At 35.4% G+C, this 23813-nt stretch overlaps 1 protein-coding gene across 1 annotated transcript; it reads left to right on the top strand.

Moving 5' to 3' along the window:
* Nucleotides 1-247: 247 nt before the first annotated feature.
* On the top strand, nucleotides 248-22755 carry CHODL (chondrolectin). The gene is made up of 6 exons (XM_015133095.3): nucleotides 248-710; nucleotides 11767-12076; nucleotides 12229-12386; nucleotides 15789-15875; nucleotides 18302-18404; nucleotides 21344-22755. The coding sequence occupies exons 1-6, from the start codon at nucleotides 632-634 to the stop codon at nucleotides 21426-21428; spliced, it is 822 nt and encodes a 273-aa protein (XP_014988581.1). The 5' UTR covers nucleotides 248-631; the 3' UTR covers nucleotides 21429-22755.
* Nucleotides 22756-23813: the final 1058 nt, after the last annotated feature.

The following is a 23813-nucleotide window of genomic DNA, read 5'->3' as shown; positions in this document are numbered from 1 at the left end:
AAGCTGTCACATTTTACACAAATGAGTATCCAGTCCGCTAGCGAATGAAAAGAGGGGACAGGGAGGAGGGCACCAGAGGAGGCGGGGCTGCTGACTGGACTGTTTTCAAAGTGGCTCCCGTTTTTAGGGGAGGTGCTGGGATACTCCACATGGCTGGAGAGACGAAGTAGTTAAAAATTATTACTAGCGAGGGGGCCGGGTCCTCGAGACGTGGGTATATAAGACGGTGCCTGAGCGCAGAGCGGCTGCTGCAGCTGTGATCCAGGACCAGGGAGCACCGGCTCAGCCTCTCAATTGTCAGAGGCCGGGGAGAAAAGCAAAACATAACCGTGCGGTCCAAGCCGGGGCTTCTGCTTCGCCTCTGGGACATACACGGGACCCCCTAACTTCAGTCCCCCAAACGCGCACCGTCGAAGTCTTGAGCTCCAGCCGGGCACATCCACACGCGGCACAGGCGCGGCAGGCGGCAGGTCCCGGCCAAAGGCGATGCGCGCAGGGGGTCGGGCAGCTGGGCTCCGGCGGCGGGAGTAGGGCCCAGGAGGCAGGGAGGCTGCGGAGCCAGAGTCGCGGGCTGCGCCCCGGCAGAGGCCGCCCTTGCTCCACGCAACACCTGCTGCTGCACCGCGCCGCGATGAGCCGCGTGGTCTCGCTGCTGCTGGGCGCCGCGCTGCTCTGCGGCCACGGAGCCTTCTGCCGCCGGGTGGTCAGCGGTGAGTCAGGGGCCGTCCCCCCGAAGAAGGAGCTGGGAGAGGGGATCACGGGGCGCGGCGGGCAGCCTGTCCTCGGGCAGAGGCTCTCCGGGGCGTTGGAAACCAGTGCGGCTTAAGGGTCCGGGAGGAGGCGGGGAGAAATTGGTTATGCTGTTCTCCTCCCTCTCTTCACTAACACACACGCAGGAAAGTTTAAATTTTTGTGAAGTGCTTGCTTAAGTAGCTGCAGAGGGAGCCTCTGCTTCATCACGAGCGGCACAGTCTTTTTTTTTTCAGGAGTGATTTCCACTTTCTTGATGAGAGTTGACCACAGGGCAGGGCTCAGCACCTGCAGAAGGGGTGGGGTAGGGCGGAGGCGGAGGGAACCCAGAGACAGAAGAGCCACCGCAGAAATGCCACCCTCTGTTGCTCTGTTGCTCTAGCTGGACTTTGGTCCCAGCACTGTGTGCACTCGGATGCTTTCTGAGACCAGATCAATTCGCTGTGGGTCGCCTCCAGATGCCTGGGCATTCGGTCTTTGTTCTCAGCAGGACTACTGGCAAGGAACTGGAGTGTGATCATTGTGTGTAGATGCCTTTCCTTTGCACACTTCGTTCCAAGTTGGGGACTTCCCAGAAAATGAAGTCAGCTGGAGTTGGGCCGAGGTATACTTGGTAATGACTGCAGGTTCGGCACACAGTAGGTGCACAATTAGTTCTGTTGAGTGAGCGCATGAGAAACGGATCAAAGTTGGCAAGCTTCCCAGGTTTTCTTTGATTTTTCTTTTTTTTGACTCTCACTGTCCTGTCGTTGAACAATTTGTATTGCATCTACTCTCCCTTACTTTTTGAGAGGGTCTCTTCAAAAGGATACAGATTCTCAATGACCTAGGGTGAATGTGCTTAGGGCCTTACATAAAGGCTGATCATAGCTACACTTTATTGAAATCTCTTACTATGCTCATTGAAACACTGCAATAAGTATTTGTTGGATATATGTGTTTTGAGGGTGAAAAGTGTTTTTTTAAACATAAAAAGCACAAATAGTCCTTTTTACTTTTGTACACCTATACAACAGGTGTCACTAGATGTAGAAATAGATGACAGATGACAGCAACTAATTCAGTTGTGAAGACAGACCTTTAGACATTGGCATATTAAGCTTAATTGTCACTGATCTTCCCCTTAGCAATTTGTGATGTTCTACAGCTTCAGAATATAATTCTTACACCTGTGGTTAACAATCACTCTACACTTTTTTTCAGAATTTTCAGAATCTGTAACATTAGATCCTTTTCCTCCCTAAGTTAGCTGCAAAGAAAAAGTTCATTATACAGACTCATCTGATTTTGTGAATTACTTATCTGTCTTTGTACTTATCAGAATTATTCATGCAACTGAATAAACAGCAGAGACCATGCTTTGAACATAAGGTGTTTTTTACTCATTTACCTAAATAATATCCTTTAGATATGCTCTTATTCCTAGGCCTCAACATTTTAAAGGGAGGAAAAATAATATCTAAAGTAAAATCAGAGCTTAAAAAATTGTTGAAGAGGTATATTTTGTGTTCTAGGTATATTTTGAGTACATAATTTTTTCCAAACCTTCTGTTAGGTTTTCTTGTTAAGCATTTCTAGGCATCTTGTAGGTGACATCTGGAAAATTTCTAATTAACTGAACATGATCTATTTGATTTAGCATAAATGATGATGTTTATTTGATATTAAAATAATTAGTTATGTTTTTCTTATGAATAATTCAATTGTCTTTGGTCATAAAATTCACATTGAAATTTAACCATCTATAAATTGATTTGTGACTTTTATTCTTTGAAGACTAATTTTTTAAAAGGATGCATTTTGACCACAATGGCCAGAGAACAGAGCAGCCTAAAGCCTGACATTTTTGTAGCAATAGTTTCTAACGGATCTATTGTCTACCTGGTCAATGTAAGTTTTGAATTGGTGCATCAATTTTTTTCATGTCACTTGGGACCATTCACCAAATCTTTATAGAAGAGTAAGAGCCTCTTTGGGGGCTGTTATTAGGAACATACTTACAACGTATGGAATATGTTTCTATTTGTTAAATTTCAGTACAACAATTTATAATTTCTATGTAGGATACTCAAATAATCACTGACCCCAGAAAAATAGACACTCACAAAATAATTCTCCACAGAAATCATATTTAATACTTTAAAATATTCAATAAGATACTTTCCAGTACTTTTAAATACATCACCTTTTCTAAAGTTTAGAGCATTTCTTAAAAATAAAGTGGATATATTTTAGCAAGAAATGACATTTCAAACAACTTTGTCATCGTTATCTGACCCTTGAGTTAGCGGCATGTAGTCGTAATAAGAAAGTATTTTTTCTAGGTCAGTGGTCATACTTATTTTGATGTGTGAATATGGAAAACAATATGTGACATGGTGATAGTAATCAAAGCCTATTTATTGAATTTATGATGCTAATACAGAAACTACTTTTAGGAGCTTAGACCCGTACTAATTTCTTACTACTCACAGATGTGTAGAGAATATCTATAGGAGCTGCAATCATTTAATTTTGTGAAGTGACTGGTGAGTAATGATGTCTTCTTTAGGACAAAGGTAAAAGGATTTTACTTGTAGGCATAAGGACAAATATGAAGGATTCAAAATTCAGGTCTCTAAGTTGGGAGGATATGTTTGAAGAGCAAGTGATACTTTTAAATATTTGAAGTGTTTTGAAGTAATCTGTTTCTCTTTTTTTTCCTTTTTCTTTGTAGTGTGCATAGCAGCGATCTCCAACCTATTTTTGCTGCAAAATGACGTTAGGAGTATTTTCATGGTGCTTCCAGATTTCTCCAGGACACTTTAATATATATTAGTTTAACCTTATTCAAACTGGCACACATTTTATTTAGGAGACTGGGTGATTTAGAGACCTCCCTTCTTATCGTGTAGAGTCCATAGAATATTGCAAATTCATGGGTGGTGAACAGTAGCACATACATTACTGTAATATAATATAATAGCAAGGGAGATACAAGAGAACAGCGGAGCCTATCTCAGCCTATGGAACTATTCTGTGATATCATCAAAAGCATAACATGATGACAGTGCAGTTTTCAGAGACGCAATTACTTTAAGTATCTCTTGGGCATGAAAGGAACAAATTAATCTTATTACCAGTCATTTAATAAACTAACCATTTATCATAGCCATTATTCTTTGACTGCTGTTTGTCATCATTTTATGGTTTTGTTTTTATAACTTTTTCCTGAAGATGGCAATATCTGTTACATTACCTTTAGAAAAGATAATGTATTATTATATATACATATATATATAATATGTATTATATATATGTATATATAAAGGGGTCCAAGGCTAAACTTCAGAAGATGCACTCACAAACAATTTTTACTATTTACAACAACTTTCTGTGTCAGGCATTCATATACAAGTAGATGGATGTGTCCAACTGTGGGATGAAAGTGTTTCTTTCACTGTTTTAACATACTCCTAATGATATAACACAGGATGACAACTTGGCTAAACTTACACTCTTTGTAATGCGGAAAGCATTCAATTTGGACCTAGTTTGTTTCATTTGGAAAATAAAAAGACTAGATAAAAATTTATTAAAGGCATATGTGGTTTGAAAATCTGAGACAGAGGCAACGTTAAGTCTTATTTAAATATTTGTAACAGAAAATCTAATTCTGTTTAGCAGCAAGCTCTCAATACACAAGCCTTGCATATATTAGCCGCCCAGTCATCAATAACAGATTAATGATAATGATTCTGACATAGATAACATGCACAGTGTTTGTATTCATCAATCCCTTTTGTTCATGAAATTTTCCCCCTTTATATTAGGTGTGAGACATATGGAGACAGCATAGAAATCTGGTAAAACATGGACTGTAGAGCCAGATGACGTGGTTTCAAACCCCAGCTTCAGTACTTGTGAGCTGTGTGAACTTGGGCAAATTATTCAACTATTGTCTGCCCTCTTTGCCTCATTTTGAAAACAGATAAGAGTACCTATGTCATAGGCTTGCTAGGAATATTAAAAAGGTTCAAACACACTATGCAGATTGTGCACTGTGCAGAGGTACATGCCAAAAAGATAGAAGAAGGAGCTCAGCTTGGCAAGCCCAGCGCTTGGAACTCAAGCCACCTAGAGGCAAAATCAACTTTTTCTAGTTGGACAGTCTATAAGGGGGACCTTTCTGCCATCTCTCACCAGGAGAGGTCGTCTTCTCCTAATTTATCCCAAAGCATGGATTGTGGTAGGAATGAGGTGCTGCATTCTAAATTATTGCTAAATTTCAGGCCTTTATGATTAGAATCATTATTTCTATAAAACTTATAACTGGTCTCATTATTTAATTAAGAAGACTGAGGACAGGGGCGATTAAATAATCTCAAGTACCCAAAGTTCAAGTATAGAGTTTGATTTCAAAGCAAATTCCTTTTGATTGGCTACATGAACTCTTAAGTCACACTGATACTTGGTTTACTACTTAATATTCTAATCTCCATAGTAAGTATTATGATTTTTTTAAAAGATAGTCTCATCCTCTTCTCAGAAAGCTTATGGCATTTTCCAACTGGAGAAGCAGGGCTTGCTGCTGCTGCCATCATCCTGAAAATGAGCACAGCCTACATTTATAAATTTAAAATTATAAATGAAGTTATAAATAAATGTGTTTATTAATGTAAGAAAATGGATTCCAGCTATAGCACACTATGCATTTAAGTACCTTATAAAATCTCATTCATAAAAATAAAAGTTTATTATAATAAAACTCTTTGTAAGAAAGATTTTTAAGATGTTGGTGTAACATTGAATACTGAAAACAGAACACTTAAAATGAACACCAGGCCTTTCCTTTTTAGTTCAAAAGTGTTGGCACTGGTATCACAGGCCTTGCTACACTGTGTATGGCATTGGTATCACAGGCTTTGCTACACTGTTTATGATAGTATCAGCAAACTCATCAGTGTGATTGTGAGGGGGATAAGAAGAAATTATGAAAAAGAAAAAATACCTTGTATGATTCCAATAAAACATTCTAACTTAAGTCAACCTGATTTGGGGAATATTTACCATGTGGATGCTTTATTTTACTTTTTTTTGCAACTAATGGTGATCATAATTGAACAGTAGGAATTGGTAATATGTCTTTTATATTTTTATTGAAAAAGTGATATAAATTCCATACTCATCTAATATTGATAATATATAATTATAGTATGAGACATAAGAAAATATGTATTATTTTCATAACTAACTGAGCACTCAACTATCAGAAAGTAAACAAATACAAGCAAAAAGAAAATCAAATTACAGATCCTTTCTACTCAGAAAGCAAAAGCAAACTACCATGACTTCATGAGTTTGGCCTCACTTTTATATCATTGCCAAAAGCATTTAAACCTCTGCCAATAGTTAGCTCTATAGAAATTTTAATGGCTAAGAAAAAAGACAAAAATCATCTACTTATTCATGGAAATACTGATGAAATCTTTGTTGTGACAGTGATACAAATGTTAATAATAATAGCTTTCTCTAAATAAAAGGGCCTGTTTGCTTATGTAGCTGTGTGTGAAACTAATAAGGATGAATATTTCTTTAATATAAAATAAATATTTATTTTATTTATTTTAGTGTATAAAATAAATATTTATTTTATTTATTTTAATGTATAAAATAAATATTTGTTTTATTTATTTTAATGTATAAAATAAATATTTGTTTTATTTATTTTAATGTATAAAATAAATATTTGTTTTATTTATTTTAATGTATAAAATAAATATTTGTTTTATTTATTTTAATGTATAAAATAAATATTTGTTTTATTTATTTTAATGTATAAAATAAATATTTGTTTTATTTATTTTAATGTATAAAATAAATATTTGTTTTATTTATTTTAATGTATAAAATAAATATTTGTTTTATTTATTTTAATGTATAAAATAAATATTTGTTTTATTTATTTTAATGTATAAAATAAATATTTGTTTTATTTATTTTAATGTATAAAATAAATATTTGTTTTATTTATTTTAATGTATAAAATAAATATTTATTTAATTTATTTTAATGTATAAAATAAATATTTATTTTATTTTAATGTATAAAATAAATATTTATTTTATTTATTTTAATGTATAAAATAAATATTTGTTTTATTTATTTTAATGTATAAAATAAATATTTATTTTATTTATTTTAATGTATAAAATAAATATATTTTTTTATTTTAATGTATAAAATAAATATATATTTTATATAAAGAAGTCTCTTTTCTATAAAAGAAATATTCTATACAATATTTCTCTAAAAATTCAGTGCAATCTGTACTACAAACCTCCATGACACACATTTACCTATGTAATAAATCTGTGCATCCTACATATGTACCCATGAACTTATATGTTAAAAAATCCAGTGCAGAAAAACTTGCATATTTAAATACTTTTCAGATTTAAAAATTAATTAGCTCCTAGTGCACATCTAGCAAACAAATTATCTTGAATGTTATTTTCTCAATATGTTTGTAGAGAAATTATCTTGAATGTTATTTTCTCAATATGTTTGTAGAGAAATTACCTTGAATTTTATTTTCTCAATATGTTTGTAGAATCCTGGGCAGATCTTTTCTCTCTCTTGTAGATAAGCCCACAATTAAAGGATGTCTTCTACTGCAGATGCTAGTTGACATTTAGTAATTTATAGTTAGACGGCATAAATGTAACCTTAGTGTAATAGAACCCATTGTATGGTTCTCTGAATACTTAACTATCCCGTAAAATGTTGATGGAAGATTTTATCTGAACATAACATTTGAAAATAAGAGACAGAGAAATTCTCCATATCATCTCACAGAATGAGACGAGAGGTCGTTGTAATTGTTCTCTAGGAAGGCTGGCTTTTACAGAAGTGGGAAAGTTGCTTCCAGAAGATCTGCATTAATAAAACTTTTCTGGGAATTAGGGCAACATTTGTTTCCCAGCTGTTGGAGTTTCACTGCATCAGTAGCCAAATGTGATCAGCTGAAATAGTGGTGAGATGTTCAATAGCTGCTGCTTCTGCTGATTTTGCTGCAACTTGGACCAAATTTGCACGCTAAGGTGGAAATCAGTAATAAAATAGAATTGAGTATAAAGAAATTCAGTGTCAGCTTTAAATGATTGTATATAAACCCATAAAAATTGTGCAATATATTTATAATTTCCTGAAAACTGCCTTGCTAGATCTGAACTGGTAGTGACTTTTCAGTTCAAACTCTGTAGACACAGCTGATGATCAAACTTTAGAGTTAATATATCCATTCCGGTTGATGATGGGATGCTCTCTTGATGCCCTTAGAGTCTCCCTGCCATGCAGCCATCACAGTCTCCACTCTCTCAAGCAGGACCTGAGGACTGTTCTATTATCCACAACTAGACACATGGCCTGGCACAGAGAGTGTCAAGCTGGCCATTGTCCAGGGCCTGCGCAGCATTGATTGTTAATTATTTTCAATATAATCTCTGTCCCTAGATTTTTTCTTTTATTATTATTATATCTGTATAAACTAACATAATGGTGTTAGAAATTTCCACACGAAACCTAAAGCTCTCATGCATTTAATTAGAAGTGCTATCTTAATTTTGTGAGTTAATTTACATCACCATTTTTGTATGCTCATCATGAGAAAATCTGTGTTGCATTTATCTTTTAATGTCAGAGATAATGAACAGTGACTTTTAGCATATGCGTCACACCCAGGAATTCCCTAAATGTGTGAGGCTTTGTTACATATAACAAACTTTTTGCTCACTGAAAGGTCTGGCTAGTCTGTTTTTTTGTTTTTTTTTAATATGACTTTTTTTGATATCTTGCAAAACAATCTTGGTAGGGAAATTTAATATTTCAAAAGTGCTGGGATAAAATCCAAGGCAGAAAGTTCTTGGAGTGAAAAATTGAACAAGTTGAAAACTCAAGGGAATGTAATTAAGATATATTTGGACACTTAGAACTAGGTAAAGGATGTAGTAGATGAAAATAGAAACAGCATGCTTCTAAATACAAGCAGGGAAACACAGGCGTAATGGCATCGTTAGGCTCTGATCCAGAACAACCATTTGAAATGATGAAATCATCACAAAACTTTATAATGTATTAGGAGAAATTTTAAAATAATACATTAATTTTCAGAGTCAGCCATTAGGACTCTCTTAATCATCTCTCAAAGAATATTTATTTTCAGGCTGGTTTGTCCTGAAGTCTGTCTAACTTATTTCCCATGGTCATTCACACTAATATGTTCTTTTGCATTAACAGTTTGGGCAGCCTGTTAATTTGTTCATATTTTTCAGTGTGTCGCTCCTGGGTCCAGATCCAGGTAATGAAACAAAGGGAACAACTCTTGGCTTGCTTGCATTGCCAGAACTACTAGTTTTTGGTTGGCTGTTCTCTGTTTGTGTCAAGATATTGAATGCCTATCACTCAAACACTGTTGAGATGTTAATGACCTTCCACTGATTTCTGTGCCTTTCTGTCTGAGTGTCATCATAGGTCCTTAATTGCTGACTCCAGAAGGGAATGGATATGATACACTGGCTCAGCGTGATGTACTGTAATTAAAGTACAAAGTTTGAATGCTTTTTTTTTTTTTGCCAGTATTTAAATACAAGAATCTCCCCCAACCCCACAAATCCCTGACTACTGACAACTTTTATTGATAGGCTACACAATTAAATACATAGTAGAAAAGGCTATAAATACCAACAAGAATAATGTTAATGGAGATGAATTGTAAGAAAGTAGTGAAACTATTTCCTAATTTCTTAGCATAAAGTAATTTGTCTTAATTTTACATAAAGTAATCGATAGTCTGTTTTCCAAGTCCAAATCTAAGCTAAAAGAGGGCAAGACTAAGAAAGTAGAAGCGGCTATGGAAAGCAGTTTGGGCACAGGAAATAGTAACAGAGAGGGATCGTTGGTGGTTTTAAAAGTTGACAGCAGAGAGCAGAGGTGAACAAAAGTAGAAGCAGTGAAAATCAAAACAAGAAGAATGACCATTCTGGATCTTGTTTATAATCCTGCCGTACATTCTTAATGGTAAACAAGGGTGAGTGTAGACAATAGAACAATAGAAAATCCATTGCTTGTAGAACTAGCTAAATCCTATACACCATAATATCCTTGACGTCAATCTATTATCTATCTATCTATCTATCTATCTATCTATCTATCTATCTATCTATCTATCTATGTATCTATCTATCTATCTATCTATCTATCTATCTCTGGCATATATATGTAATATAAATATCTGTGATTTATTATGACATGATATCATGCATATTTGCAGCTATTTCACTTGATAATTAGGAAAATTAACACTGCTTAACATGCAGAGGTATGTAAAATTTAATTTTGAGATTTTTTTTCCAAACTCTTTTTGCCTATGTGTTCAAGACTTCACAAATGTTATTAGAGCAGAATCTCATTATGAGGTCTCAAAACTTTTACGCTTGTTTGGGATTCTGGCTAATATCTTGAAATAAATTGATTTTCAGGATACTACAAATAATGACTTTATTGGGTATAGTATAGACTATACATAATCAATAGATGTCAGGAAAGGTGGTTAGGTGGTTGAATGGAATTCTGTAACATAAAAATCTTTAAAATACAGGTTTAAGATAAAAAATAGATTTTAAACTTCCCTTCCAAATTCAGAGTATTCTGTGTATTTATTTATAGATTTTGGATATTTGGTTGGTCCTAATCTTTATTCCTGAAGAAATATGCAATAAAACCACCAGTAGTAAGATTAACTACAGAGAAAGGTGAATTTAAATGAATTTTTTTTTAAGTTTAATAAAATTCTGAGTTAGGGAAGATTCGAAAAATGTAATACTATTACTTTCAAACTCATAAAGGAACGAATGGAGCATTTTTAAGGTTAAATTAGAGGAAGACATTGTTATTTCATATGTGTTTAATATATAAGGAGAGCCTCTAAAGCTGAGAGAAATAATTTGTTCTCAAGTCTGCTAAATGTTTATTACCTTAATTGTTTTGAGCTAATCATTTAACTGTCTTTGAAAGACCAGTTTGGCCAAATTTCAGCCTACTCAGGTCTCCATCCAAATTGTGAGAAATCAACAACAGCTAGCCATTGGTAAGATTTTACTAGCTCCTTTATTTCATGATATATTTGTTCCACTGTTCTCTAAGCCATCATTTTTTTCACATTTAAATTAAATTCATTTTTTAAAAGTACTTAATTCTCTAAGTTCATAGTTGGGAGATTTTAATTTGCAATTTATCACTTATCAGAGATGTCCCTGTAAAATGAGAGAAGACATTGGCCTCGGAATTGGAGTTTACACACATTATCTCCCCAAAGACCCCAGAAAAATACTAAAAAGATTGGTAATGAGATTTTTTCAGAGATAGTGAGGAATTTAGAACTCTATCCTGTCACTTCCAATATAATATTATATTAATTAATCATTTATTACTACCAATTACCTTCATTCTGTCCTCTTTTAACTTCCAATTTTAATAGATTTGCTTTCAGGTATACAAAATGAAAGCAAATATTTATACCTTAAATCTGCCACTTTGTATCTTCTTCAGAACACCTTATATAAAATTGTTTCATTATACATTACTTGTTTTTGATAATTAATTTGCGTTATGAGTTGTTATTCTTCTTTCATTAAGTTTTAGCTCACTTTACTATACACTCCTGAAATTCCTTTAGCTATTTTCATTTGCTATGTTAATTGGTTTATAAAATCTAAGCCAGAAGAGTTATAACTTCCCTTAACAAACATTGCTTGAAGTACTGAGTTTAAAAGTTTATGTTCCAAGTTTACAAGGGAATCAATTTGCTTTTACAAATTGCAAGCAATAGGCTAGAAAATAAACTTTACAAAGTAATTCAGTGGGAGAAGCATTTCTGGTAATGTATTTTCTGCTTTGATTGGTTCCTAAATTTTGATTCTTAGTGTTGTTACAAATAGAGTTCAGATTATCAATATATGGGCATCTTTTTTTTTTCAGGCCAAAAGGTGTGTTTTGCTGACTTCAAGCATCCCTGCTACAAAATGGCCTACTTCCATGAACTGTCCAGCCGAGTGAGCTTTCAGGAGGCGCGCCTGGCTTGTGAGAGTGAGGGAGGAGTCCTCCTCAGCCTTGAGAATGAAGCAGAACAGAAGTTAATAGAGAGCATGTTGCAAAACCTGACAAAACCCGGAACGGGGATTTCTGATGGTGATTTCTGGATAGGGCTTTGGAGGAATGGAGATGGGCAAACATCTGGTGCCTGCCCGGATCTCTATCAGTGGTCTGATGGAAGCAGTTCCCAGTACCGGTGAGTATGGATCTTGAGCAGTTGACAGGCATTCGGGGGAACTCCACGAGGTAGAGGAAGGACTCTGTTACCTGTAGAGGATCTCAGAGTAGGACAGGCAGAATCATTTAGTAGTCATGTATCTGAGCGTTCCTGTTACTCTCTGTTTGCAGAAACTGGTACACGGATGAACCTTCCTGCGGAAGTGAAAAGTGTGTTGTGATGTATCACCAACCAACTGCCAATCCTGGCCTTGGAGGTCCCTACCTTTACCAGTGGAATGATGACAGGTGCAACATGAAGCACAATTATATTTGCAAGTATGAACCAGGTAAGCAGTAGCAAAAGAAGGTATAGAAGATTTTGCGCATGTTTCATTGTATTAAGTTTTGTCTTTAATTTTCACTACCTGTGGCTCTTTTTGTTTTTCTGCTGTGAAATAGAAAATTACCTTGCAGCTTCTCACATCACTTGTGTAATGAAGTATATCATATGCTGTAGAGCAAACTGCCCAATGAGCTCAAAGAAGAGAGTGAATAAAAACATCTGAAGAGATGTCTTTAAGAAAAAATAATCATTTCTAACAATAAAACCAATTTTTTTGTAAATAGATTTTGTAAACAATAAATATCTGTTTTAAAATATTTTAAACGTTACTATAATATGTGGGAAGTAGATGTAAGTCACCAAAGCACCTGTAGACTTACACACATGAGCAGCACTTCTTTATCTGATTTTAAGAGAACAAAGTACTTTCTCCTGGAACATTTGCTTATCATTTTATGGTATAATACTTGACATGTGGTACTCAGTAAAAATAAGACTATTGTAGCTCATTGCCCCGTAGTGGAAAAAAGCAGGAAGATATGATTCGTTCTCCCTGTGATTCCTATTCTTGAAACATGCCTCCTCAGTGAGCTTTCTTTTGAAATCTCCCACTACTTGTCATATGCAGCAAATGGGAATCTTACATTGACCTGAGCTATACTGGCATGCGTTCTGGATTTGTAAAATAGTCAATTTGAATTACTTTGAATAGGATAGATAATCTGAATTCATATTTGACTGAAAGAGAGACTAATATAAACTCCGTGGACTCATTTTTTAAAATCATCTGAGAAAGTCAAGTTAGATCCTTAGGCTTTGAGATTTCTTTGCTGTTTTTCTCCTCCGCAGTGTTTGGAAGTCTCATTTTAACTCTTCTGAAGAGGTGTCTACTTGAACTCATAATACATGTTCACAGAAGGCAATTATAGTTGAATACTGCTGCTTCCATTATTCTCTTGAAATTACATGATTCTTCTTCTCTTAATACCATAAAGCACAAAGGATTATTTGGATTAGGCTTACCCTTGTCTTACATTTATCCTGCTCTTGAGTGTATTAGCCAACTTTTTATATCCCTGGTGAGTTTATTCTTTAACCATCTTGGTTGCTAAACCCATCATTACCCTCCAGGAAGCCTTTGCAAAGCTGAGTCTGTTATGTGCTTATATCCTTTATTTTTCTCTTGGAGAAATATAAAGTTGAAATTCTCTAATATTTTAAATTTGTGACATTCCATGTACTTAAGACTATTGAATAATACAAGTACAATATTTGCATTATTCTTAATATTACATTGTCGCCTTCTCCTTTCTTTTGAGTTCAGAGGTCAATTATTTGACCCTTCATTGTATTTATTTTATTTTTGCATTCAAATTGATGCCATTATTTAGCACACTATAAATCTTACAATCTTCTTTACTTGTTTTTGTATTAGGTAATCTAGGTTTACATTACTCATGCAAGAGCATTTATGATATAAAATTATTCTTTCTTTAACTTCTCCTTTCTACCCAAATCTTCAAATAATCTATATTTATTAAAATATTCTTTTATGTAGTTTTTGTTTTGAAGCACATTCACAGGTTTACTGTTGGCCTTATTAATGTGTTCAGGATTTTTATTTTTTATGTCATGATTTAATCTTTTATATCTTTTTATTTCTATTCAGTTAACCCTCGTTGAGCTTAGTGTCTGCTTTGTAAAGGATGTTGGTTTGATTAAATTCCTTGGTTATATAATTACCAAGTTTTATGTATTTACCAATTTTTAGTGATATTTTGCATAATATTTATATTATTTGTTTAAAAATACCAGTTGACTAGGCATAGGGTGACTAAGTTCTCTAGAAGAGTATGTAGAGTCTAGGACTGAATCTGAAACCCAGAGGAGGCTATTAAAATGTCAGGGTAAAATTTGCGTACAAGAGTAACAAATATTACTACAAAATGGTGTATGATTAAACTTCCAACAAAGGGGGACTCTATGACATTATAAGGCAATGTAAGAATGGTAAACATTAAATTAAAATTCTTCTCTATCTTAAAGACTACGTAAGATGTTACGTGTGTTCTTATTTCAATTGACAAAAGTAGAGAGTCACACTTTGGGAACAAATGGAAACATTTATGTTTTTTAAAATAATTCAATTTACTTTCATTGAATTATTTATTTAACAAATAGTTCCTTAAGGAAAAGAAAAACAGAAAATAGAGCAATACCAAATCATGACAAGAAACTTCAGCAATTTTAAAGTGTGTGACAAGAGGAGAAAATATCAGGAATAATAGTTAACGGATTCTGGGCTTAATACTTCAGTGATGGGATGATCTGTGCAGCAAAGCACCATGGCACATGGTTTTTCTATTTTTTTTTTGTTTTGTTTTGTTTTTGAGACGGAGTCTCGCTCTGTCGCCCAGGCTGGTGGCGCAATCTCGGCTCACTGCAAGCTCCGCCTCCCGAGTTCACGCCATTCTCCTACCTCAGCCTCCCAAGTAGCTGGGACCACAGGGGCCGCCACCACGCCCGGCTAATTTTTTTGTATTTTTAGTAGAGACGGGGTTTCACCGTGTTAGCCAGGATGGTCTCGATCTCCTGACCTTGTGATCCGCCCGCCTAGGCCTCCCAAAGTGCTGGGATTACAAGCGTGAGCCACCGCGCCCAGCCCATGGCACATGTTTACCCATGTAACAAACCTGCACATTCTGCTCATGTACCCCTGAACTTAAAAGTTAGAAAAACAATAAAAAATCAAGTGTGTGGCAATTAAAGAGATATCTATAAAACTAGGGAAAGGAACAACTTGCAAGCTTTAATTTAGTGTTATTATTATTATTTTTAAAAGTGGACACTATTGAAAAGCAAATCTAAGGACGGTGTTGTATGTGCAGAACAGAAATATGGCTTATAACACTGTTGCTCGAATCATCAATTCCAAATTCAATCCACATACGATCATCTGCTGATTATTATTGCAAGGGGAAACCTAAATAATACACTGATATTAGTAAAGAAATTATCTTGCTTGTCTCTGAATTGCATTTAATGTATCACACTCTTATGTTTGCCAATTCTTGGTTAGCCTTGCTTAACTTTGTGCCTGGTCCACCATTATTGCCTGCAACAGGCTATCATCAGCACAGACCCACAGTTGATTGCTAATTACAGTTTGGAGTTTTAAGGGAGAATGTATCAACTCCATCTTTTATTCAAAGATAATTAAATGTTGACTTTAGAGTTAGATCACTTCACGTAAATTTAAATTCAGATTATATTTTATTAGCTGTAAGCTGTTCAGAAATCAAAATTGTGGCGTTTTTATTATTTTCTAATATAATTTCATATTTATATGTGTTTTCAATTCTCTTGTTTAATCATTATATATGCTGGTGTTTCTTATTATTTACAGAGATTAATCCAACAGCTCCCGCAGAAAAGCCTTATCTTACAAATCAACCAGGAGACACCCATCAAAATGTGGTTGTTACTGAAGCAGGTAATTACTTCATGTGTCCTTAACTTCGTCAAGAAATGAACTGTACTTTCAAACGCTGCTTCATGTTGACCCAGTGAAACTTGTCTTGCCTGGAGAAGTGGTTCACCAAGTATGGTCCTATGGAAATTTACTTTTGAACTAGGTTAGAAAAAATTATGCTAAGCTAGTATTTGAATAGAAAAACCTGTTTTGTTTTCTTCAGAGTGGTACTAAACTAAGTGATCCACATTAAAATTTGGGTCTGGCCAGACACAGGGGCTCACACCTGTAATCCCAGCAATTTGGGGGACTGAGGCAGGTGGATCACTTGAACCCAGGAGTTCGAGACCATCCTGAGCAACCTGGCGAGACCCCGTCTCTGCAAAAAATACAAAAAATTAGACTGGCGTGGTGGTACACACCTGTAGTCCTAGTTACTTGGAGGCTAAGGTGGGAGAATCACCTGAGCTTGGGAAGTCGAGGCTGCAGTGAGCAGTGATCATGCCACTATAGTCCAGTTTGGCCAACAAAGTGAGACCCTGTCTCAAAAAAGCAAACAACAACAAACAAACAAACAAAAACACCACCACCAACAACAAAAGAACTTTGGATCTACAATAAATTTCTCTAACAACACGTAGGTGTCATGATGCAAACTGGCACATTCAGTGGAGAGCAAACAGGGGTGTGCTGGTAAATGTTTAGGGATTGGCTGAATCCTTAAATTGCTTGAAGTCAAACAAGAGTGGGTGGAAACAGCAAATTATCACTCAGATGCCCCGTTGCTCATGAGTTTGTCTTCTGCTAGTAAATGAAGTGATGCACAGTTAAGTGGAAAGCTTTATCTGCATCTGGTCCACTTTGACCAGAATTATTCAGATTAGTCATGATGATGACTTTTAATTTACAAGCTAAATGCATAGTTCTTCAATTTGCTTTTTCTGCATAGACATGATATTAAGGCTTAGTGCTTTTCACTTTTCAGGTGCTTGGTTTTAAAACCATTCAGAACATCTAAACCTAATTAAAAAGATCCGTAGGCTGGGCGCAGTGGCTCACACTTGTAATCCCAGCACTTTGGGTGGCCGAGGTGGGTGGGTCACCTGAGGTCAGGAGTTCGAGACCAGCTTGGCCAACATGGGGAAACCCTGTCTCCAGTAAAAAATACAAAAATTAGCTGGGCATGGTGGCAGGTGCCTGTAATACCAGCTATTTGGGAGGCCGAGGCAGGAGAATCACTTGAAACCAGGAGGTGGAGGTTACAGTGAGCCGAGATTGTGCCATTGCACTCTGGCCTGGGAGACAGAGCAAGACTCTGTCCCCCCACCAAGAAAAACAAAAATCACATTAGAAATATTATTTTCTCTTATGAAATTGAACAAATGTTTATTAAAGTAGTTTTAAGTTGTATGGACTTACAGTGTCACAGTTTTTTAATTTTACTAAGAATACCTAGCATTATCCAATGTGATGGAACAGGATTAAAAAATGATTCATGTTAGAATTTAATTAAGATAAGTCTTTGTGCTGCCAGAGTCTTGTGTCTCTGAGTCGTGACTGTATCATCGGTTAATATTTGCATATTTCAGTTTAATCCCAGTGACTCTTGTATGCAATCATGACATTAAGCTTATTGGCTAGGTAATTACTTACCCAATATATTTAAAATAATTTTAATAATTATTATTTTAATAATAAGTACTTATTTTTGTAAGTAATGATTGAGAAAGAGTAATGAAATGAGTTAGCTAAGATTATTAATGAAAGCTAGTCCATGTCTGAATTGTAGATTTAATAATAGTTTTGGAAGTATGGATATCAAATTGGAACAGTTTGATATCACTACAATTCAGTACCATTCAATTTTCAGTACTGTAAAACTTTGTTTTTAATTTTTACCAAAATATGAATACAGTCATGTGCCACTTAACAATGGAGATATGTTCTGAGAGATGCACCATTAGACGATTTTGTCATTGTGCGAACATCATAGAGTGTACTTAAACGTAGATTGTATAGCTTACTACACATCTAGGCTGTTTGATATGGCCTATTACTTCCAGGCTACAAACCCCTGCAGCATGTTACTGTACGGAATGCTGTAGACAACTGTAACACAATGGAATTTATATATCAAAACCTATCTAAACATAGAAGTGTGTAAAATAGGATATCAAATATAAAAGACGGTACACCTATAGAGGGCAGCTCCATTATAATCTTATGGGACCACTGTCATATATGTGGTCCATCACTAACTGAAATGTCACTATGTGGTGCATGACTGTATATTATTTCATTAGATTTTTCAATATTTTGAGAAGAACTTTAGGGCCAATTTATTGAAAATTCTATTTCACCTTAATTTTTTGAAACATTCTTACATATTTTTGCATTAGAATTCTTCCTCAACTATCTTTTCACATGAAGACTGTTTTATTTTGTAGGTATAATTCCCAATCTAATTTATGTTGTTATACCAACAATACCCCTGCTGTTACTGATACTGGTTGCTTTTGGAACCTGTTGTTTCCAGATGCTGCATAAAAGGTAAATAACTCATATATGTAGAGACAATTTGAAAAACTTTAAATAGGTTTTCAGTAATGTTTTAAAGCTATTAATATAAAGTTAATTATATTTTAATTTTCCTTTAATCCTATACATACAATCCTATACAATCTAATAAGATATACATTGAGGATAGGATTAATGTAATACATCATTTAATCCTCACAAGACTTATTAAGCAGTTACCCTTCTGTTTGTATTTCTCAGTTGAGAAGATGGTGTCTTAGATGGGTTACCTAGTCTGCCTTGGTTACCTAGTCATAGCTAGTGTCCATGCTGAATCTGAAATTTGGATGTTTGTAAACTTCCAACATATACACTCTACTAAACTGTTTTTTGTTATAAAGTATAAGAATTAATGCTAGACTTTTCAATCTAGACATCAAGCTATATGTAAGACTTGATATTTTGGGGTTCATTTTGTATTACTTTTCAAAATTCAAGTCACAGGTTTCTGTTTTATTTCAAAAAGATCTTTTAAGAATAGGAAATAAAATACAGTGGTTCAAACAGGTCACTTTTTGCCAGGTATCTTGAAATAAAATCCTCTATTTTACCAGCAAGATTTCTGGGAGATTATTATGACTTTTGTATCTGCTTACTCATACCCTAGAATTAGAGAAGTTTTTCCATGTGTCCCAATTTTTTAATAAAAATGAAACAAAATTCAATAAAATGAAAATTTATTTCATTTTCAAATAAAAATGAAATATAAATATGTGTCAAAATAAAAAAATGAAAAGCTGTTCTGTTTATGTAAGAGCATGTTCGCTAGAATAAGCTAGACATCTTTGTCTGAGTGGTTTAAATAAGAACTGATCAAGAGAATGCCTCCATTAGAAAGGACCTGCAAACATGCATTTTTCTCTTTTGACCTTACTTCATCTTCTTCTTTTGCTGAAATAAACCCTAAAGAACCCATTAAGTAACAAAAGACCTAGAAAAAATTTAAGTAATTCTTAAATGAAATACTAATTCTACACAAAAGTCACATTAATAACCATTTTTAACCATTTAGAACATTTTTGTGCTTTTTATAAACTTTCTTGGCTTATATTCCATACATGTTAGATGATTGTAGAATAGAGTTGTGTTAATCTTACTTATTTGGATGGAAATCTACAAACCATACAATTTGGACATAATATTTTATTAGTAATCAAAACAGCTAAATCTCAATGAATTAAGTAATATTTTAAAAGGGTGATGGTCAGGTGTGTTTAGAAATAGTTCTTTTTTCTCTTTGAGGGAATTCTGCAATGTCTGGTAGATGGAGAGGAGGGGATGGGGAGACGTCTGTGAAGATTGAGGCAGATGCTGGGAACTGGGGCTGGGGTGGTCAGGGAGCAAGTAAGTGCACAACACAGTGAACTGGGACAAACACTTTTGGTCCAGGCAAGAGATTATCCCGAGGAAACCAGCCCAAAGAAATCTACTTTTGACAGGGCATCCAGTAGAGAATGACTTGGGTGCATCACCTGAGGTCGGGAGTTTGAGACCACCCTGGCTAACATGGCAAAACCCCATCTCTCCTAAAAATACAAAAAATAGCCAGGCGTGGTGGTGGGTGCCGATAATCCCAGTTACTTGGGAGGCTGAGGCTGGAGAATCGCTTGAACCCGCGAGGTGGAGCTTGCAGTGAGCCGAGATCGCGCCACTGCACTCCAGCCTGGGCAACAGAGTGAGGGTCTGTCTCAAAAAAAAAAAAAAAAAAAAAAAAAAGAGACAGAATGACTTAGGTAAACCCAGGAACAGGGAACTGCTGCGGGTGCCTGAAAAGTAATTATGTTGTGGAAAGACAGAAGATAGCAGAACCCTAAGCACAGGCTGGAAATGTGGGCCAGAATGCCAAATCTGACAAGGGTGAAACTGTATCTCAGATCTAGAGGAACTCAGATACTGTTATGTTACCAAAGCATCAAGCTGCTGTTTAACCACAACGGTTTCAGAGACTGAGGCATCAGTAAGCTTCCAGAAATCAAGTGACTTAAGTGCAGAGCCGGAGAACTGATGGGAGGAGGGGAATAGGCACATCTGCACACATAGTATAATACCATTGTTTTGATGATTTGACATTAAATTCAGCATACATTAGTGACAGGAGACTCAAGGAGCAAGATGATTTCCAAAATAATTGATCAAAGAAAATAAAGGTTTTTATTGGTGAATAAAATGGAAATGGTTAATATTGTGTCAGGCACACGTTTGTATGTGTGGAACCAACCCAAATGCCCATCAATCAGTGAATGGATAAAGAATCTGTGGTATATATATATATGATGGAATACTACTCAGCTATACAAAGGAATGAATTAACGGCATTCATAGCGACGTGGGTAATATTGGAGACTATTATTCTAAGTGAAGTAACACAGGAATGGAAAAGTAAACATCGTATGTTCTCACTCATAAGTGGGAGCTAAGCTATGATGATGCAAAGACATAATGACACAGTGGACTTTGCGGACTCAGGGGGAAAGGGTGGGAAGGGGGTGAGGGATAAAAGAATACAAATTGGGTACAGTATATACTACTCAAGTGATGGGTGCACCAAAATTTCACAAATCACCACTAAAGAACTTACTCATGTAACTAAACACCACCTGTTCCCCCATAACCTATGGAAATAAAAAATTAACAACAACAATAAAAAAAACAACAACAAAAATGAACTCTAAATTAGGAAATGTCAAACAGGAAAAGATACGTTTTGTTTTCTCTATCATTCACAAGAACCGTCTGCCATCTTCACATATTTGAATAATCTAGAAGTTTTTGGAAGAATGGGAAAATATACTGATAAGAGGAGGAGGAGTCTTTCATAAAGAACTGTCTGAGATATCTCCCTTTGGACCAAGACATGCTTAGTTTAATAAGAAGTTTTAGACACTAAACTTATTTTTTCTTATGTTTTTCAGTAAAGGAAGAACAAAAACTAGTCCAAACCAGTCCACACTGTGGATTTCAAAGAGCAGCAGAAAAGAAAGTGGCATGGAAGTATAGTAACTCATTGACTTGGTTCCAGAATTTTGTAATTCTGAATCTGTATAAGGAATGGCATCAGAACATTAGCTTGGAATGGCTTGAAATCACAAAGGATCTGCAAGATGAACTGTAAGCTCCCCCTTGAGGCAAATATTAAAGTAATTTTTATATGTTTATTATTTCATTTACAAAATACGCTGTGCTAACAATGGAGTGAGACCTGCTTATTTTGCTAAAGGATGCACCGAAACTTCAAGCAAATGAAATGGACAATGCAGATAAAGTTATCAACACATCAGGAGTATGTGTGTTAGAAGCAATTCTTTGTATTTCTTTCACCTTTCATAAGCTGTAATCTAATCAATGTAATGTATATTGTATTGAAATTTACAGTGTGCAAAAGTATTTTACCTTTGCATAAGTGTTTGATAAAAATTAACTGTTCTAATATTTATTTTTATGGCATCTCATTTTTCAATACATGCTGTTTTGATTAAAGAAACATTACTGTTGTCAACTGAATTCACACACAGACACACAAATGTAGTGCTATAGAAAAAGTTTGTTTTCTAGAAATAACTCATCTTTCAGTTTCTCTGCTTTTGGTCAATGTCTAGGAAACCTCTTCAGAAATAAGAAGCTATTTCAGTAAGTGTGATATAAACCTCCTCAAACATTTTACTTAGAGGCAAGGATTGTCTAATTTCAATTGTGCAAGACATGTGCCTTATGATTATTTTTAGTTTAAAATTCAACAGATTTTTTAATAATGTAACTTTGTTAATAGGTGCATAAACAGTAATGCAGTCAATCTGAACAAAAGTAGTGGCATACACAATATAAATCATATGTCTTCACACGTTGCCTATATAATGAGAAGCAGCTCTCTGAGGGTTCTGAAATCAATGTGGTCCCTCTCTTGCCCACTAAACAAAGATGGTTGTTTGGGGTTTGGGATTGACACTGGAGACAGATATTTGCAAAGTTTGTCTACGGTTTCCCTAGCTGTATTTAGCCTCTAACTATATTAGTATACAAAGAGGTCTTGTGGTTGAGACCAGGTGAATAGTCACTATGAGTGTGGAGATAAGCACAGCACACAGACATTTCAGGAATGAAAGGAACTACGAAATGGTGTGAAAATGGGTTGGAACCCATCAGTGATCGCATATTCATTGATGAGGGTTTGCTTGAGAGAGAAAATGGTGGCTCCTTTCTGTGTTATCTCCTAGTTTCTTCAATGCTTATGCCTTGTTCTTCTCAAGAGAGTGTTGTAACTGTCTGGTCTTCATATGTCCCTGTGCTCCTTTTAACAAAATAAAGAGTTCTTGTTTCTGAAGAATGATCACTAGTCCTGTCTAAACCTCTTATGTGAAAAAATGTACAGATATGTTTGCATCGATATATAAATTTGGAAACAAATTACTCTTTAAGTGTGGTAATAATGGAAGGCGTGGTTATGTCTAATATTTTCCCTGTTAATTATTTTCAGTTAAATAATAAAGTATTTTCCTTAACACATTTCACAACTAGCACTTGTTGGCAAAGCTAGGAGGCAAAAGAGAAATCAATGGGCATTGCCCATTTTCAGCTGCTGAGAGACTGAGAGAACGAGCAGCTGCATTTGAAGCTGAGATTGGCCAACATGCAGCATTCTTCTTTCTTCTCTTGGCTACCTATCTTTCTGGGTAGAACTGGAGACCAGCTGCTGGGACCTAACCTTTTCCCTCCAAACTACTATCATGTATTTCTCCCTCTAGTGTGGACATAGTGGAGGAAAACTGGGTGTTCCCCCTTGTCTTTGCCACCATGGACTGTAACAGCTGCAAGGCAAAAGCAGTAAATCAGTGGGGAAATGCCCTGCTTTTGCCTTTGATCTTTATCTAGGTCTGAGTAACTCTTCTGGTATCAACAACTAAACCTATAAGCTACTGGAGGTGGAAAATGGACTTCTATTTTATTAGAAAATGGTAGTAATCCTACCTTAACAGTTTCCTAAAATTTTAGCTAACCTTTGGAAAATGAAAAGAAATACATGGTGTATCTGTTGCATTAGCATTTTTAGAATATGTTTTTGCTGTATGTTTTGAAATGCATATGAGATATGGAACAATCTTCTAGTACTAAAAACAAATACCCTGCTGGTCAGTCTATCTTTCCCAACTGTTAGAATCAGACCATTGGAAAGGTGTTAAAAAGAATCGTGTGTTCAGTGGTGATATGATCTGGCAGTTTCCCCACCCACATCTCACCTTGAATTGTAATAATCCTCATGTGTCAAGGGTGGGGCCAGGTGGAGATGATTTAATCATGGGGGCAGTTTCCCCCACACTGTTCTCATGGTAGTGAATAAGGTTCGCGAGATCTGTTGGTTTTATACTTGGAAGTTCTCCTGCATATGCT

Source organism: Macaca mulatta, chromosome 3 (assembly GCF_049350105.2).
Source record: "Macaca mulatta isolate MMU2019108-1 chromosome 3, T2T-MMU8v2.0, whole genome shotgun sequence".
NCBI classification, from domain to species: Eukaryota; Metazoa; Chordata; class Mammalia; order Primates; family Cercopithecidae; genus Macaca; species Macaca mulatta.
Note: the sequence above shows the minus strand (reverse complement) of the source record. Positions and strands in the feature narration are given on the sequence as shown.